Here is a 16,822-nt window from a genome sequence, read left to right as displayed (position 1 = left end):
TATGACAAGAAACCATTGGGAGAGTATTAACTTGCCCCGGGTTACGTGGATAGAAACTGGAATGGGGACACGGCTGGATTTCTCCACTGCTGGTGACCTTAAACAGTTTGTTTTATAAATTACTTTGGTTTATTACCTGAAATTCTCCTGGTCTGTCCCTATTGGTGATGAGGGAAAAGAAACAGGGAGAAAGCTTTGGGCACTAGGCATTCTTCCTTCCGGATTGTCAAGAGGGAGGGTTATGCTTTGGAGGATATCAAGGACTCTTCTCTGCAAGGGCTGCAGTCACCCATAAGCTCGACAGAGCTCTGTTGAGGTAGTTGGTGCAAGGTATGGGAAATGAACTTCAGAGCATCTTAGCTTGCCTGCTTGGCAGCGGGATTAGGGCTTGGGCCTGAGTCTAGTACACTGTCCACTATAGCAAACCTCATTATTTAACTCTTTTGTTGCTGGACTTTGCTCCCTTTTTGGTAGATCTGTGCTTTTGAGTCCTCATTAATAAAATGATCCATGGTCTGGGGCTTTTAAAGCTTTAACTTTGGGGTTAATGGCAATAGGATTTAGAGCTGAATGAGACTTTAGAAGTCATCAAATCCAAGTTTCTCATTTTGTCAATGGTAGAACTTAAGTCTAGAGAAGGAAAGAGATGAGCAAGAAGCAGAGATGGAACTCAAATCGGGGCACCCTGTCCCAGATACAGTTATTTATGCCACAGTCCTGGTTTTTCCCCATTCTGCTCTCAGGTCCTGACAGACTGGACACTTGGGGCATCCTGGGACCCAGGATAAGCATAACCCCAAATTGGTGCTAGGTGCAGAGGTGGATAGGCAATCCTATAAGCACAGGTAGAATGGTTAATTGTCCATCCCAGTACAAGGAAGGGGCCCTCTTTGTATCTTCTTCCTTCACCTTTGCTAGGATCCATTAAATTCTTTCAGAGGAATCCAAGTCATTCCACAAAAATAAGACTTCAAATGCAAATATCTTTGAGAGGGGCATTTGATTGTCTTTCACATAACTAGGATGAAATAGACTTTGAAATTGTATTTTTTTTTACTGAGAGCAGGAAGGTAGATGTTGATCAGTTGCTAAAATAAAGGAGGTCGGAGGACATGACCTCTTTCTCTGGTCAGTTTATGACTGACTCAGGCTGGGCGGTTATGGGGGAAAATATTAGAAGAGAGTCCTTATTCTTGGGACTAAGAGGATGCATTTGGAGTTATTGAGGCATGTCCCGGGCTGCTCAGCAACACAGTAGCTTCATTTACCTTATATAGTCAGCAGCAGGCTGGGGGCTTCAAGACCTCTACTTGGTATGTGGTGTCTAGTAAGTAGATAAGAGTGCTGGACCTAGAGTAAGGATGACCAGGGCAAAATCCTGTTTCAGACACTAATTGTGTGACTGTACAAGTCATGTAACCTTTGTGAACCTGAGTTTCCTATTCCATAAAATGAGGTTAATAGGATTGTTGTGAAGATAAAATAAAATCATATTTATAAAGCACTTTGAAAATCTTAAGGCACCACCGTATAAGTGGTAGTTATTATTAAAGGCCTGTATAGCTTGTGCTAGGGTCCTTTCCAGAGTGGGATCCGCCCCGCAGTAGAGGCATAGAATCTTTTCACGCTCCCTAGAACAAAGCACTATTTGGAGATTCTGGACTCTGTAAATTTCAAGTTATGAAAGTATGAATTTAGTGCTACTTATTCAGGTCAAAAGTTTTGAAATCTAAGTTTGTCTTTGACCTTGTTCCCTCAATTTATTTCACTATAGACAAGTATTCTGTACAAGTACTCTTTCTTTCCTTTGGTGGTCGTCTCCCCCCTCAGGTGCTCCCAGCTCTCTGTCCTGTTTCCCCATCCCATATAAATCTGTTCTTCGTCCTTGATTCAATCGTAAATACTCATATGGCTGTTATGTTATCAATTTGGAAATTCTCTCCAGAGGCACAGATTGCAATCCTATCATGTCTGCCCTTCACATGAAATTAATTCTTAACCATATCCTTCCCAGAGTGCAACATAAGGGTTCTCTTAGCTGGAGTCCTTAACCTTCTGAAGTGGAGAGGGACATTTCACTTGTCATCCTATCCATCCTACAAGAGCACCTCATCTTTCCTACTACTGAATAATTTGTGATGACTTCTTTTAATTCCTGTTTTATGTTCCTCATTGTTGTCATGGCCTGTTCCCTCCCACTTCCAAACTATTACCATCTGTGATATTGAGGAAAGATAACCAGTTTCTTTGTTTTTGAACAGTGATGAGATCCTTAAGTTATAAGGTCAAATAAGCAACATCCTGTGAAATAAGGCAGGGTGTGTTTTGGACTCTTGGAAGATGGTCTTATATATTTAAAGTGTATGTAGCATTTACTGAGTGTTTGAAGGTTGGTGGAGTGTTATTTAGTGTTTAAAGGCTAAGGAAGTATTTCTCTCACAATCCTGGTCAAGTAGATCAACTATTATCCCTTTTTTTAAAAATGGGAGGAGGGGCTCAGATTCTTTCCATTGCAAAGAGTGGAAACTCCTTCATAATTAATCTGTAATTTGTAATCTTGAGAGTTGAGTGGGTTATTACAGTATGTATCAGATAAAAGACTTCAATCTAAGTCTTCTTGATTTTGTCTGCCTCTATTATGTTACCATCCCCATTTAACAAAACTAAGTGAGTATAGTAGAGATGTAATAATTTGGGCAGGGACCCATCACTAGTAAGTGTATGAGCTGGAATTCAAATCCAGTTTTCCCTTGACTCAAGTTCAGTGCCCTTTGCAATGTATCATTTTAGGACAGACCTGGGAGGACACTGGAAATTCCCTTAAAATCTAATCACATATGTGACCTACTTAGGCCACTGAGATTAGGGGCATAACTAACGGCTATTGAACAACAAAGCTCACTGGCCATCAAGTTCAATATCAGAAAAGCTTCAATATGGACTGTGATATGCTGCCAGAAGATAGAGAGGGAATAGGAAAGTAGAATGAACTAGGGTAGGTCAATTCTTTTCTCATTTGACTTCCATATAATTTCAGAGAAATTTATAGTCATCCATGGTGGTCTGGTAAGCTGTGACATCAAAAAGACTTTCCCAGTTGTGGCTTGTGAATAGTCTGGTGAATAATCTAGAAACAAACCTGTGCACTCTGGAGAGTTCTAATATTTAAAAAGAATCCCACCCAGAGGGGATCCTGTGTGAAGATACTCCCCACCTTTTGAATTGTCAGCCTTCAGTTAGGGTTTTAAAAAATTTGGATTTTATCTAGTTTGCACTTAATGAGCACTGCTCCCTCACAATGGAATATGTCTTCCTGATGCTATTGGCCCAATGTTCAAATTCTTTCCCAAGAATGTACTTGTCTATGGTGAAATAAGTTCCCCTTTTTAGGTCTTGGACTACAATGGGAATTTTATTTCTCTCCCCAGCATATAGTTAATACACAGTTATCAGGGAAGCAAATATGAATGCGAAACTAGGAATGATGCATGTTGGTTAGAAAAATGTGTGGGCTCATCTTTCTCTCTCTCTCTCCAGTGTCAGTTTTCTCCTCTATTTCCTGAAAAAGAAAGAGAAAGTAGGTCAGATCAAATAAAAATCCCCATGTGTAATTCAGCTTGCTGATGCAATTAAAAAACAAACCAAAACAACAGTTTCCACTCTGTATATATAGAGTATTGTAAGGTTGGGAAAGCACCTTACACATGATCTCTTTTGATCCTCATGACAACCCTTGAGAAAATACTATTATGTTCCCTATTTATATATGAGGAAATGAAGTTGAGAAGCGCTTAAGTGATTTGCCCAGGCTTACACAACTATTAAGTGTTTGAGGTGGGATATGAACCAAGTATTTCTCTTCCCAAATTCCACATTCTTATTATTTTACTAACTGGCTGTCAGATTAGAGAAGGCTAATAGAGTGCTTTATGGCTGGTGAAGTGCTTTATGAATGATTTTATTTTATCTTTATAACAACCTTTCCTTCAGATGAGAAAACTGAGATGCTTTAGAGATCATTTATTCAGGATTATAATGTTTTAGGCCAAATTTGAACTTGAATCTTTATGACTCCAACTCCAATCTTTTCTCCATTTCACCATCTGGCTGTCTAAGCAAGCACCTCAGTTTTATCTAGTTGAGAAGTGTAGGAAATAGTCAAAATCACCCCTAACATTCACATAGCCCAAAGTGTTTTCACAGCCATCATTGGGACACTTAGCAAAATTGTGAGCTTTTAATCACTGGACACATTGAAGTGGGGGAGGAGGTTGGATGGCTAGCATTAATTGGATGGAATAACTTGGAAGGAATTCTTGCACTTGTGAATCTCCAGAGTCATCTTGGATCTCTGATTTTATTATTCCTGAGTGCTAATGACCAACAAAAAAATCCCAAAATTGGGCAGGAAGAGGAAAAGCTAAATGAGTTATTCAAATGGCTTTGAATTATAGCTTTATAAATGCTAATTATTGTTACATGAGTATCTGTATAATAAATTTAAGCTATTTTTTAGAATAAGAACTGGATATGCCATTTTTATTAGTAATGGAACTCTAGGATGCAGAAACTCTTATCAGTCACTTTTGCAATTTATAGTCAGCTGCCTAGAGCCTAGGAATGAGTTTTAGTGACCTATTTCCCTTAGTATGTATATGGTCAGTATGTATGAGAATTGGGATCTAAACCTTGGTCTTCCTGACTCTAAGGCTTTCTACTTTTCCACCCTACCTCTTGAGAAGCTAGTCCCATCAATTCTTATTATCATTATTAAATATCCTAAAAATGAACTCAATCTGATGTAAAGTTAAGTTAGAGACTTTGATAGTGAGAACTGAGAGGTCAAATTTAAATGTTGTCTGTTTCCTCATCAGTAAAAGGAGAATAAAAATCACATGCTCTCCTTATCTCACTGGGATGATGTAAGGACAGAGTAATATAATGGAAGGCAAAGTACAAAAGCATAGCAGCATTGGACTGGGCTACTATTGGAAGAAAGTGCCCTCTGCTGGCATTGGCTATAGCGTCAAATCCTATCTACCCCCACTCCCTCTTACCTTCCTCAAAACGGGCTGGGGAAGGTAATTTTATTCTTAGGGGATAGCAAGGTAGGAACTGCCCAACTCAGAATTTTTCACCACTGGTCACATAGACATTTAGGGGGAATTTTCTTTAAAGTTACCTATTAAATAATGGCCTAGACATCCTTTACCTGTAAGAAACTTGAGGTGTTTCAGACCAGGCCTGGCCAAGGTACTGAAAAGACTACATCACAGTTTTGGTGAGAGCCACCCTAGCCCAAATGTTCTCAAAATGAGAACCCCACCAGAGGAAGCTTATACTAGCATTTATACAGAACTTTAAGATTTGCCAAAAAAAAAAAAAAAAAAAAAAAAAAAAAAAAAAAGTGTTTCACATATGTAATCTCATTTGATTCTTTTTAAAAAAAATTTGATCTTTAAGCTTGACCACCTTGAATGAGAGGTAGTCTTCTTTACAAGCCCCCTGTATTTCTCACCAGACAATGGGAAATATAGGCACAAGGTCAGATTCCTGGCGAGTATTTGGGCAATTGCATAGACTTGTGGCTTCCTTCTTTCTTGGCCTTATTGCATAGTATTTTCTTCCTTGCATTCTACTCTAGCTACACTGACCTACTTTGTACCCCAACAACCTTGGGCATCCTCCTGCTCCCTTTCTTTATTCACACTGTTTTCTGGTCCAGGTACCTTCTCAGCCCCAATTTGCCCATCAAAGCTCTCCTTTAAAACTCAACCAGTTCATACGCTATTTCCTTTAGGAAATTTTCTCTAATTTCTCCTGATCAATGAGGATTTCCTTCTGCAGACTTTGTACTTCTCTAATACACTTGTTAGGTATTGGTTGTGTCAAAGTTTTCTGTGTAATGAGTGTTGAAGGCTCTCAAAGAATATCTGTGCTCTTAAGTGGACGGGTGATCTGTTCCATTCCACCATCATGAACTTCCAGAAGAGGGCTTCTTATTGATTGAACAGCTTCCCCCCTTTCTCCTTATGTGTTTGTCTTATCCCCACTATTGGCCTAAAAGCTTATTGAGGAAAGAGGCTGAAATCTTCTATTGTGCCCTGAGGCTAACACACAGTGTTCTGTATTCTGTAGAAACTGGAATGTTTAAATGAATGACCCAGGGCTTCAGTTAACTTTCCTCCCTCACCACCTGAGAGAGTTGAATTAGAGAATCTCTTAAGTTTCTCTCCAGCTCTAAATCTTGTGATCAAGTGAGATCATATGTATAAAATGTTTTGCAAACCTGAAAGCCTAAATAAATGCTAGTTGTTGACCTTTCTTGTTGTTGTTGTTTTCCTATATTTAAGAAATTACCTTGGTTCTCATCCAAAAGGATCTCCTGTAAGACCTTTTCCAGGGCGTGACCATACTGCTGATACTGAGCCTCTGCCACTTTAATTCCAATGTCAAAGGGAGCGTTGAACTATAGAAAGGAGACCCCCCCCCAAAAAAAAAAAAAAAAAAAAACAACACACACACACACAAAAACCCAGGGTTAGAGACAAATGGGACTTTCCTTGTTGCCTGCTTCCTTTAGGAAGATTCAGCATAGAATACTTTTCAAAGTCAGATTCTTAACCAAGCACGGACATTGGAGAGAATATAGATCAGGGACACAGAAATCACTAACACTAGTATTGAAGCTGAAAAATGTTAGACTAGTTAGTGTCTAGGGCTCAGACACCTGAACTGTTCTTCCTTCTTCCCTTCCATCCTAGGAGTCTAAGGCTTATCCCCTCAGATTTCATTTTCCCCATCAAGAAATTAGCTAATGGCGAGCTTAAGTTGCCCACTCTTCCCGGCACCTCCTACCCATCCAACCAAGGCCATTCAAATTGTCTCAGCAGATTCTGGAAGGTAAAGAAATCTTCAAAAACTCAAAGGAATAAATAATTGTGGAATTTTAATCACTTTGACTACAGGTGGGAAATATATTTTTAAAAGCAGAGTATTTTGCTTAGTGCTTTTGAAATCTCACTGATTCTATAGTCAATCTTGGGTATGAGGTGTGAAGTCTTTTCTTAACATTCCTCTTTTCTCTCTTTGCTTCTCTTTTTTTCACTCACTCTCTCTTTTTCTCTTCTATCCTGATCCAGATTGCTTCTGATGTCACAGGATTTCTTGGTACTTGGTATCCTTAAGCTAATAAGGATCCTGAGGGCCTGGTCTAGACTCCAGAATACTGAATAGAAAATCTGGCTTTATTACTGGTGACACAAATCAAGTCACTGAATCTGTGACTCAGTTTTTCTAAAATGGAAAAAAATTAGTGCCCAATCCTTACCAACAATGTCAGGAGATGAATTGGAGCTTAAAAGTATCCAGAGTAGTCTTTTCTTTAAAAAGGAGGGAGAAAAAAAATCTAGTTGTAGCTTTCTCATAGAATTATAGGCTTGTTAGTCTCAGAGCTGTTCTGATCAAGACCTCCTAAATAAAATTTGGGATAGGGTGGGGGTAGAGATATCTTATAATGAATGCCTAAAGAACAGGGTCTTGTTTACCAGGTCTACACCAAATGTATCATACTCCATTGATTTGCAATCTCTGGACATTTCTCATTGTCTGATGTCTTGAGAGGTAATTACTGAGCAGGTGTGCCATGTAGGAGCTGGTTTGATCCCTGGGGTCCGTATCTCCTGTCTAAACTCGCTACTGCCTTCAATTCCAATTTCTTGATTTTTGGAGAAGATCGATCCACATCAGTGCCCTCCTGCTATGGTCCAGTCTAGCTCCTCTGAAGGGCTTCAGAATAAGTCCTTGCCAGGATAAGGAAAAGTCCTTGCCCCACGTGTGGGAACGCCAATTTGTAATGTTCTGATCGTCTCTCAGTTGTAATCCTTCTCTGGGAAGAGGTTTCTTTTCTGTATAATCTTTTCCTCTATGAGCAGGTTTCTTGGGAGGCTTCTGGAGCCTCCAGCCAGCCTCTTCTTCTTCCTGAATCCTGGCTCTGAATCTCCTCCAGCTTTTATCCTTCCCCAATCCAGACTCACTGTTGCCTCTTTTTATCCTCCCAGAGAATGGACTTGTGGGTACTCCCAGGGGCTTGTGGGAATTACTTACACTCAGTGAACTTGTTCCTCTTAGAATTCCTAAGGTGTAAACTCCCTTTAAAGGCCTGAGCCAAAGGTCTGAGCCAGAGAACTGTCAAGTCAACCTGAGTTCTCACCTTGTAATTGTCCAGACAACCTGAATTCTCACCTGGTAATCCTAACACCCTCCCACCATTATCACAGGACTTTGGAAGTTAGAAGTCCAAACAATATGACCTTTCTTGAAGTTAACAAATTTGTACTTTTTGTTTCCTTCATTCTAGGGATTTAAAGTTGCAAAAATTGCCTTTCTCTTCTGAATTCTTCTCTACTTTTATATTCAACTCAATTTATCCTAACTAATCTCTTTCCTCCTTTTCCATTGTACTTTCTACCCCAATATGAACATTGTGAAAAAACTTCCTTTCAATCCTTAATGTCTCCATCCAACTTTCATAGAAACCAGGGTGTTCATGGCTACCACCTACTGTGCTGCTTGGCTCTTATTTCATGTTTCCCCAGGAGCAGTTGACATACTCCTCTCTCTCCATTGCTCCTTCCAGATTCTTAACACAAATTTCTTCCTATGAGCTTTAATTCATCTGTTTAGAGTATCCCATTCAGATTCTCCTTGCTGTGACTTACTTATATCTAGAGTATTCTTCTCAAGTTCAGTATATGCATCATTTACCTCAACCCCCTTCCTATATACATGTTGGGGGCTCCTCAAAAATAATGGTCTCTAAGCTAATCAACTATCTCAGTTACTGTTACTATAGCTTTATTGTTAGTCATTCATAAAAATGACCACTATTGATCTCACTCACCACCATCTCATATTGGGCCACCTCTATTTTCAAATTCTGAAGTTCTTCTCTCTGATCACAATCTCTTGTCCTTCAACCTCCCGCTGAGTCACTTCTAAATCTGTGATGGATCATTTCTGCATTCTCTAGCCTATCACCAAATCCATCATTCTTACATGGCCCTATTTTTCCCTTCTATGTGATTAGCCCCATTATTTGTTGTTAACCAACTATACTTTTGATTCTTTTGCCTTTTCCAACTGCTATTTGCCTTCTCTGCTGAAAGGCTAACAGCTGGAGAAATAAAACCACATCACTGTGCTGACTGGGTCTACTGTAATTTAATTTTATTTCATCTCAGTGGACCCCTTATGTTACATGGCAAAATGTGCATTCTCCTTTTTTCCTTTATCCCATGCTCTACTCTGTGAAGTGCTCAACCCTTTTTTCAAAGCCCTCCTGACTTCCAGTATTCTCCCTGATTCTTGCACTTCCTAGTGGAATGAGAAAATCAAGGCAAGCTTCCTCATGTCCCCTACTCCACTCATCAAAACTCCTCTATAATTACATCCATCCTCTCATCCTTTGCTCTTTTTTTCTGGGGAAGAATTGGCCCTTTTCTTTATCAGAGCCAACTGCATGTTGACTCTTGCCTCCAAATACATTCCAGTCCATGGCATTCTGAAAAATCTTCATTTGACCCTGCCATCCATCTCATACAATCATCTCATCTCTTCTCACTCTTACTTCCAAACTATTATAAATAAGTTTTTTCTTTCTTTTTTTTTCTTTTTTTTTTTTTTGGAAAAAATTTCTAATGGAGACAAATAGCTCACTGGTTACCTCTGTTTCCTCCACCCACTAATTTCTCCAACCCTCATAATCTAACTTTCCACCCTGTCATTCCTGAATTTTCTCTCCAACATCTGTTCATCACCAAAATGTAGCAGCCTGTTTTCAATCCTCCTCCTCTTTATTGCTTACTCTGTAGCTTTTTATCCCATCCATTCCTCCAGGATCCTCCCTCAGCTTTTGTGGCATTCCTCTCTCCTGCTTTGCCTTCTCCTTGTCTGGCTGCTGTATCTCAGTTGCCGTTGCTCAAACATCCTAGCAGCCCCTTCGGTCTTTTCTTATCTCCTCTCTCTCCTTTGATGAGCTTCAAGGAGATGATTCTCAAATCTATGTGTCTAGCCCTAATATCTCTTCTATAGAATTAACTGCTTGCTGGATTCAGATGTCCCCTAGAATCTCAAACTCAGTGTATATAAAGTTGAATTTACTATCTTCCCTAAACCTGTCCCTCCATCCACACTTTCCTATTATGCTTACAGGTTGCCCGGGTATACAGCCTTGGAATTGTTCTCTCTCATTCTTCATAACCTATCAGGTACCAAGCCTTAACTCTCCATCTCTTAACATCTGTAACCTCTGCACTTAATTTAGGCTCTCATTGCCTCCGTCCTGGACAACTGTACCAGCCTCATAAATGGCATCCCACTTTCTGTCCCTTGACTAAACCATCCTTTCCCCATGGCCGTGAAAAGAATCTTCCTTAGTTAAAGGATCTGGTCACGTCATCCCTTCCTTAAAAAACTGCAGGGGGTTCTCATTGTCTTTGGGATAAAATACCAAGTTCTAAGCTTGGCATTTATAATAATGTCCTTCAAATACTGATTTCCATCTACTTTGCCACACTCATTTCAAACTACTCTAGTACTAGACAGTTGTTTCCTGAACCCCTGCTCATATGTACATAAATGGCCTTTTGGACAGATTATACTCATCCTCCATTTATACCTCTTGGACTCTTCGCTTTCTTAAAGCCTCATCCTTGGAGCCTTCCCTGATCTCTCCACTTGTTAATTTTCTATCTCCACAGTTTCCTTGTACCATGCTTATATGTGTAGATAGATCTCCTACCTCCAAACTCTATCCTTCAGTGACATGTAAAAAAATGCTTTGATGGCAGGAGCTAAGTAAATTTTGGGGGGTTATCATCAGTGAATAGCACAGTGCCTTGCATATAGCAGGCTTTTAATCAATATTTCCTGACTTGAACTAAATAGCTTTTAGAGCTAGCTGATCTCAGTGGAGTGACTGCTCAGTGTTCTGTGATTGTTGGTATAGCCAGGAGCAGAACACAGATCCGAATTGTGACAAACTGCTTTCTGTCCTTGAGTAGGAGTGGAGCATTGGACAATGTGTTTTCTAGGGCCTTAGTATTCAGGTCAAATCATTTCATTTCCATCTCCCGTTGGCTTATCAAAAGCAATTGAATGAAAAGGAAATACCTGGAGATTGGGATTCTAGTCCCACTCTGCCATTGACTCTGTGATCCTGACCCTTCCTAGCTCTGGGCAGCAATTTGTGGATTAGTTGACCTTTGAGATCTTGCAATTCTGCCATTTTGTGTTTAGGATAATGGATGTTAATGTTAATGGAGAATATGTTAATGGATGATGATTAACCATCCTCAAATGGAAAGAAGAATGCAATGAGTCCATCTGGCAGTTAGTTGGACTCCCTGGAAAGGGGTCCGATAAATAGCATTGTGCTATAGTGGAGCAAGAGAAGGAACACCTAGCTGGGAACTTGGACATGTGAGTTCATAATTGAAGAAAATTTACTATGCTAGAAATCTGCTTGTGCCCTCTGTAACCCTTTCTTTCTTGTGTGTTGTGTGTATTTGTGCGATGGGGTCAATGTTCATTCACCTGGTTCATCCTACACATGGAACTCAAGGGGAAGAGAGCCAGGACTAGAAACCGGGTCTCTTGATTTCCAGTAGAACTTTACAATGAACACTACCTCTTTAACCTAGCAATGTTGACCCTCCAAGTGAGTAGCCTGAAGTCCCTGAGAGCAGGGATGGGGTCCCATAATTGTACCTCGCTCACAGTGCCTGGAATGATGAATGAGCCGTCCTTCTTCCTAACCTGTTCCTCCTTCCCCTGTGCCCTCTGAGCATCATCAGATCCAGCACCAACCTGGATTTCCAAACCCTTCTCCACTCCTCCGGGCTGGCTGAAAGGGTCTTCCATGTCTCGGGGCTGAAGTTTGGCAGGTGGCTTTTTCGATTCCTTCCGCTGTGGGAAAAACAGAATGTTTCCTTCAGGGAAGGAGCCCCTCTGATTCTCTCCAGAGTTCCTTGGTGGGTGGAGAGGGGTGAGGGGTTTGGGAGGAATTTGAGAGGAAGCGGCTCAGAGAGGTTTGATGCCTTGAGAATATTCACACAGTTACAAGAGCAGAGACAACAGCCCTTTATGAATACTGGCCTGGGTCTTGGGGTGCTCAGGGCTCAGGAAACTGGAGCCTGTCCAGGCCACATCAATCCAGAGCACACTGAGAAGGAGCAGGCTGCCGATGGCCACCTTGGGAAGCATCTTCTTGGAGGGGACAGGAAGCAGCCAGGGCCTAAAGAGAGAAAGGCAGTGAGACGGCACCTCCTTCCCACTGGCCAAGAGACACCCCCCGGGCCAGCTATTCTCAGACTTTACCTTTTTCCCTGAGAAATGTTCACATGATCCTGGGTACATAGGTATATGTAAAATCAACATTTCCTGATAATAAATCCTAATTCTGTGACCCCCACATTCAGTTACAAGACCCCACATTGGGTCAGAAGCTGCAGTTTAAGCTTTGCTCTGTATGACTGCTCAGTGGGCAGCCAGCCTGGCCCCAGGGACCCCCTACTCTCAGCCCCTCTTCTTTCCCTTGCCCCCACCTGTGCTCAAAGGCCTGTTTCTTTTACTTCTGTCTGATTTCTTTTAATTCTACTGAATAACCTATGTCCCTAGAGAGATTTGCACAGTGATAGAGTTAGAGCTGGAAGGGGACCTCAGAGGTTAAGCCTGGTGTTCTCTCATTTTTCTTCCCTTCTTCCCCCACTCCATTTTAATGGAGAAACTGAGGTCCCGGGAAGTTAAGTAAATGGCCTAAATCAATCTGTCAAAATATTCTTAGCAAGGCTGTTAGGCTGGCAACCTCCGAGGGAAGGGTTGAACCCAGATCATGGCTCTATCATGCCCATGCACCATGATAGGACCAGTACTGAAACTAGAGAATTTGTTTTCCCAGTCCTACACATAATTTCTCCAATCTTATAGCTTCCTCTTCCAATCTTTAATAAAGAACAGCAAAAATAATAGATAACATTTATATAGCCTCTACAGTGTGCCGGGTATTATCCCTTATAACGTTGAACCTGAAAGGGTAGGTATTATTATAATCCCTATTCTACAGATGAGGAAACTGAGGGCAAACGGTGTAAGCGGCTTGCCCGGTGTTATAGAACTAGGACCTGAGGTCACATTCGAACTCAGATCTTCCTCGGCTGTGGCTCCGTAGTGGCCTCTTGCCAAGGGTGATGTGAGCCCTCTGTTCCCAGACCCTGTTGGGGAGTGTGAAGATGTTATTTCTGGAGCACTTTAAAGGTCACAAAGCACTTTGCATATGAAAGCTAACGGGAGTAGGGATGGTTCCCTTTTTTTGGACCCGTATCCTCGCACCTGGAACACGTTGGGGGCTCAAAAAATGCTTGTTGGTTAATTTAAAGAAAGAGAAAGTGGGAGGGAGTCTAACTCCTGTGAGATGATCGGTATGGAGGTCAATGGCCTCATAACCAGAGAAAGAGCTTTTGGGCCCCATAGGATTCAGAACTAACAACGTCAGGGGAGTCCCAGGGACTCCCCCTAGCACAGCCTGCTTTAACTCAGGCTGGGCAGCCCAGGCAAAGCCCTGTCAGCCCTCTGGAGGAGAATGGCCCAGGATACAAGGGAGGGGGCTGCTGAGGGGATGTTGCTCTGCCCTGCTAAAGAGAAGCCGAGCAGCTCACTCCCTAGGCAGTCCAGGGGGGGCCTGGTGTCCAAGCAGGAAAAGGAGTCACGGGGGCACTTTCCTTCCCAGAGGGAGGGCTTACCCTGGGACCTCTCAGCCCAGAGAGAGGGCTGGTAAGGGGATGGGGCACCAGCGACAAAGCCCAGAAATGCTCTTTGGTGTCCCAGCCTATGTCCCCCTCCTCCTCCACTCACAAAGCCACCTGCATTTGCCCAGGATTCCTAGGGATGGCTTTGCATCGTGTCCACCCACCAATCTCTGTTTTATAGATCAGGAAATTCCCAGGGCAGGGAAGCAGCTTGGCCAAGGTCGGTGCCGTGAATTAAACCTGCAAAGAAATAAGCACAGGTAAAGTCAAGAAATCTTAGACTGGTTTTCTCACCTGCGGGATCTCACAGAGGACTGACCTCCTTCTACTCTGGGCTCTTATATAGCGGGACTAGAGTTTGTTCTAAGGCAACGCCCCTGGAAGCTCGGCCCTGGAACGGGGTGATGTTTCCTGCACCTGGAAACTGCACATGCTCATGTCACGCCATGGAAATCGATAAGGGAGGTCAGGGGGGTCTGCAGGGAGGACTGGGTTGTGTGGGGGGAAGAGTCTGTTCCAGCTGTCACCAGAAAGCAGAAGGGGGGGGGGCAGACATGCCATCGGTCCCTGGGAACCAGGACATCGGGACCCACTCCCACCTGGGCCCCTAACTCGCTTTATGGACTTTGGCTCAGTCCCTCCTCTTCTCTGCAACTTAGTTTCTCCATCAATCACTCCATCACAGCGTTAGTAAGCACTACTCTGTGCCATGTGCAGTGCTAAGAACACTGGGCTCTTAGGGTTCTAGGGTAAACCTTAGGGTAAGGATTAAGGTACATAGAAGGGAATCTCAAAGGAGAAGCACCAGCTCTGAGGAGGCCCCGAGGACTGGGGAGTCTAGAAGGGAGCCGAGGAGGCGGAGGGGAGAGCCATGAGAGAGCCAGGCCTGAGTGTGAGGCTACTGTGGCTGGATCGGGCGCGGTGGGAGCCACTGAGCAGGAGGGGATGGGCTCAGACACCCACTGCTGGGGCACTGAGCCAGGGACGGGATGGGGAGGCGAGGGGACAGAGAATGCAGGCCTGGCCTGGGGAGCCCAGGGGTTCTGTGAGTGTCCAAGGGAGAACCTGCACACCCGACAACCCGTCCTGGCAGGTTTTTAATCTCGTTCTTGGGGGTATATTCCATTTTTAGTGTTGAGAAGTTACAGTGACAACTATAACAGTATATATAGTGCTTTATAAATATCCCCTCATTATATTCCGGCAGCAGCCCGGGAGGGAGGTGCTATCCTCATCCTCAGGATCAGACGGCTGCCCTGCCCCTGAGGCTGGACTTGAACTCAGACCTTGGCCTATGCCGCCAAATGACGCTGGGGTTTGAAAAGTGCTATGGGGGTCAGCCAGGTGGCGCGGTGGGTAGAGCACCAGCCGGGAAGTCAGGAGGACCCAAGTTCAAATCTGATCTCAGACACTTAACACTTCCTGGCTGTGTGACCCTGGGCAAGTCACGTAACCCCAATTGCCTCAGGAAAAAAAAGGGGAAGCTATGGATAGGACCCAAGGCCTCCAGTGCTTATAAAAAGCAGTCTGGGTGGAGTCAGGACTGTCCCGATCCTTATTGTGCCATTGTCAGTGGGAGGGGAGTCGGCTTGGGCTTGGAGGAGCTGGGTTCGGATGATGCTTCTTTGCTACTTGCTGGCTAACCTTGGAGCATCTGAAAGATGAATTTGATAGCAGAAGTGGGGGGGGAGGCCCGGTGGGAGGAGCCGGCCGCCATGACGGCATGCGCCCAACTGAACGTACGTCACGTCAGACTGGGCGTGGCTTCAGAGGAATCAGGCGCCTTTTATGGAGGGGGGGGGGGGAACCGAGAGGAACTAACTGGGCCACGTGGAAGTGGCGGAATTTGAATTCAGGTCTTCTACCTATCCAGAGCCTCAGGAAATAAAGGGCGAAAGCCGCAGAAGTTTCATAGTCTGCAGGGCTTCAAGCCCCTCCCCTGGGACTAACGACGTCACCTTTCCTAACTATAGGACCCTCGAAAGCGGGGGCCCTAATTAACCTCCCCCCCCCCCCAGTGGCGGGACATCTCCCACCTCCGGCTGTTTGTCCGTGTTTCAGAAGCCCAGAGTTTCGGAGCCGGAGGGGTATGCGTCTCATCCAAGCGTAACTGGACAAGAAGCTTATTCCGCTCCACCCACAAGTGGGCGCCACTCTGAGCTTGGAGACCTCCGAGGCCGGGGAGCTCACTACTTCTCAGGGCAGCCCCTGCCTCTTTGGGGTGCTGAGGGAGCCCCTCATGGCCTCGGGTCTCGGCTTGTCCCTGCGGGCTTCCCTCAGGGCCGCTGGTTCTGCCGTCTGCTCGGGGAGACCCCGAAGGCCTCTGCCCGTTCGTGGGAGGCTGAGGGTGAGCGCCAGGGAGGCCCGAGTTCGGATCCTGCGTCAGACATCTCCGGCCGCACGGCCTAGGCCCGAGCTCGGTCTCCCGCCTCAGTTACCCAGCTGCAGCTCCCAGGTGTTGTGAGGAGAAAGGCTCGGGATGCAGGTCCCATAAACGTCCGGGACTCGGCGAGTCCGAACCCGAGCCATCCCCTGCTCTCTCTGCCAGACCCCTCCCCAAACCACACGTTAATAATCTCAGAATTCTCCCCTTTGCTTCGTTTCTCACGTACAACCAGCCATCGAGTTTTGTAAATTTTACCTTATGGTAAAAACCCCTCGCGTGTTTTGGGGCCTATTCTCTCCTGGGGCAGACTGCTCGGCACCCCTGCCCTGTCCCCTCCTGGAATCTTCCATGCTTGCAGAGAAGTAGCTCCCGGGGCCCCCATGCCTATGACATCAGAGGTAGAGAACCAATCAGAATCGGGGGATCCCGGGCCTGCCTACAGCCTTCCCCGGGGCTCCTTTGCTCTTTCTTCACATCTTTGGAAGGAGTGGGGGAAGCGCTTGTGGCGGGCCGGGAGCCAGCGGAACACGTTTTCTAGAGCACTCGCCCACCCAGGCTGAAGGCCTCGTGACCTTGGCCGTGCCAGCCTGCCCCGGCCCAGCGCCAGGCCTTCTTCTCCACCACGGGCCGG

General features: G+C 44.4%; 1 protein-coding gene across 7 annotated transcripts; it reads right to left on the bottom strand.

The window, feature by feature from the left end:
- Nucleotides 1-3,391: 3,391 nt before the first annotated feature.
- Nucleotides 3,392-16,550, bottom strand: GHRL (ghrelin and obestatin prepropeptide). 7 transcript variants are annotated; one of them, XM_074283935.1, is made up of 6 exons: nt 16,447-16,550; nt 13,912-14,045; nt 12,157-12,295; nt 11,770-11,967; nt 6,361-6,469; nt 3,392-3,559 (listed from the first exon to the last, which is right to left on the bottom strand). In XM_074283935.1, the coding sequence occupies exons 2-6, from the start codon at nt 13,923-13,925 to the stop codon at nt 3,540-3,542; spliced, it is 480 nt and encodes a 159-aa protein (XP_074140036.1). In that variant the 5' UTR covers nt 13,926-14,045; nt 16,447-16,550; the 3' UTR covers nt 3,392-3,539. The 7 variants fall into 7 exon arrangements, with proteins under 7 accessions (XP_074140036.1, XP_074140042.1, XP_074140038.1 ...); XM_074283941.1 differs by having other exon boundaries at nt 11,869-11,967; XM_074283937.1 differs by having other exon boundaries at nt 13,970-14,045; nt 16,447-16,545.
- Between the last annotated feature and the right edge of the window lie 272 nt (nt 16,551-16,822).

Source organism: Sminthopsis crassicaudata, chromosome 1 (genome assembly GCF_048593235.1).
Source record: "Sminthopsis crassicaudata isolate SCR6 chromosome 1, ASM4859323v1, whole genome shotgun sequence".
Lineage (NCBI taxonomy): Eukaryota > Metazoa > Chordata > Mammalia > Dasyuromorphia > Dasyuridae > Sminthopsis > Sminthopsis crassicaudata.
The sequence above is the reverse complement of the archived record's forward strand: the minus strand, read 5'-3'. Positions and strand labels throughout refer to the sequence as shown.

What these genes read in the sequence shown, in the direction of transcription:
- GHRL (XM_074283935.1), bottom strand. An exon ending in CTGAGCACCCCAAGACCCAG is followed by an intron (nt 11,968 to 12,156) that starts GCCAGTATTCAT and finishes TTTTTCCCACAG; the next exon opens with CGGAAGGAATCGAAAAAGCC. An exon ending in CCTTTTGGATGAGAACCAAG is followed by an intron (nt 3,560 to 6,360) that starts GTAATTTCTTAA and finishes TTTCTTTTTCAG; the next exon opens with GAAATAGAGGAGAAAACTGA.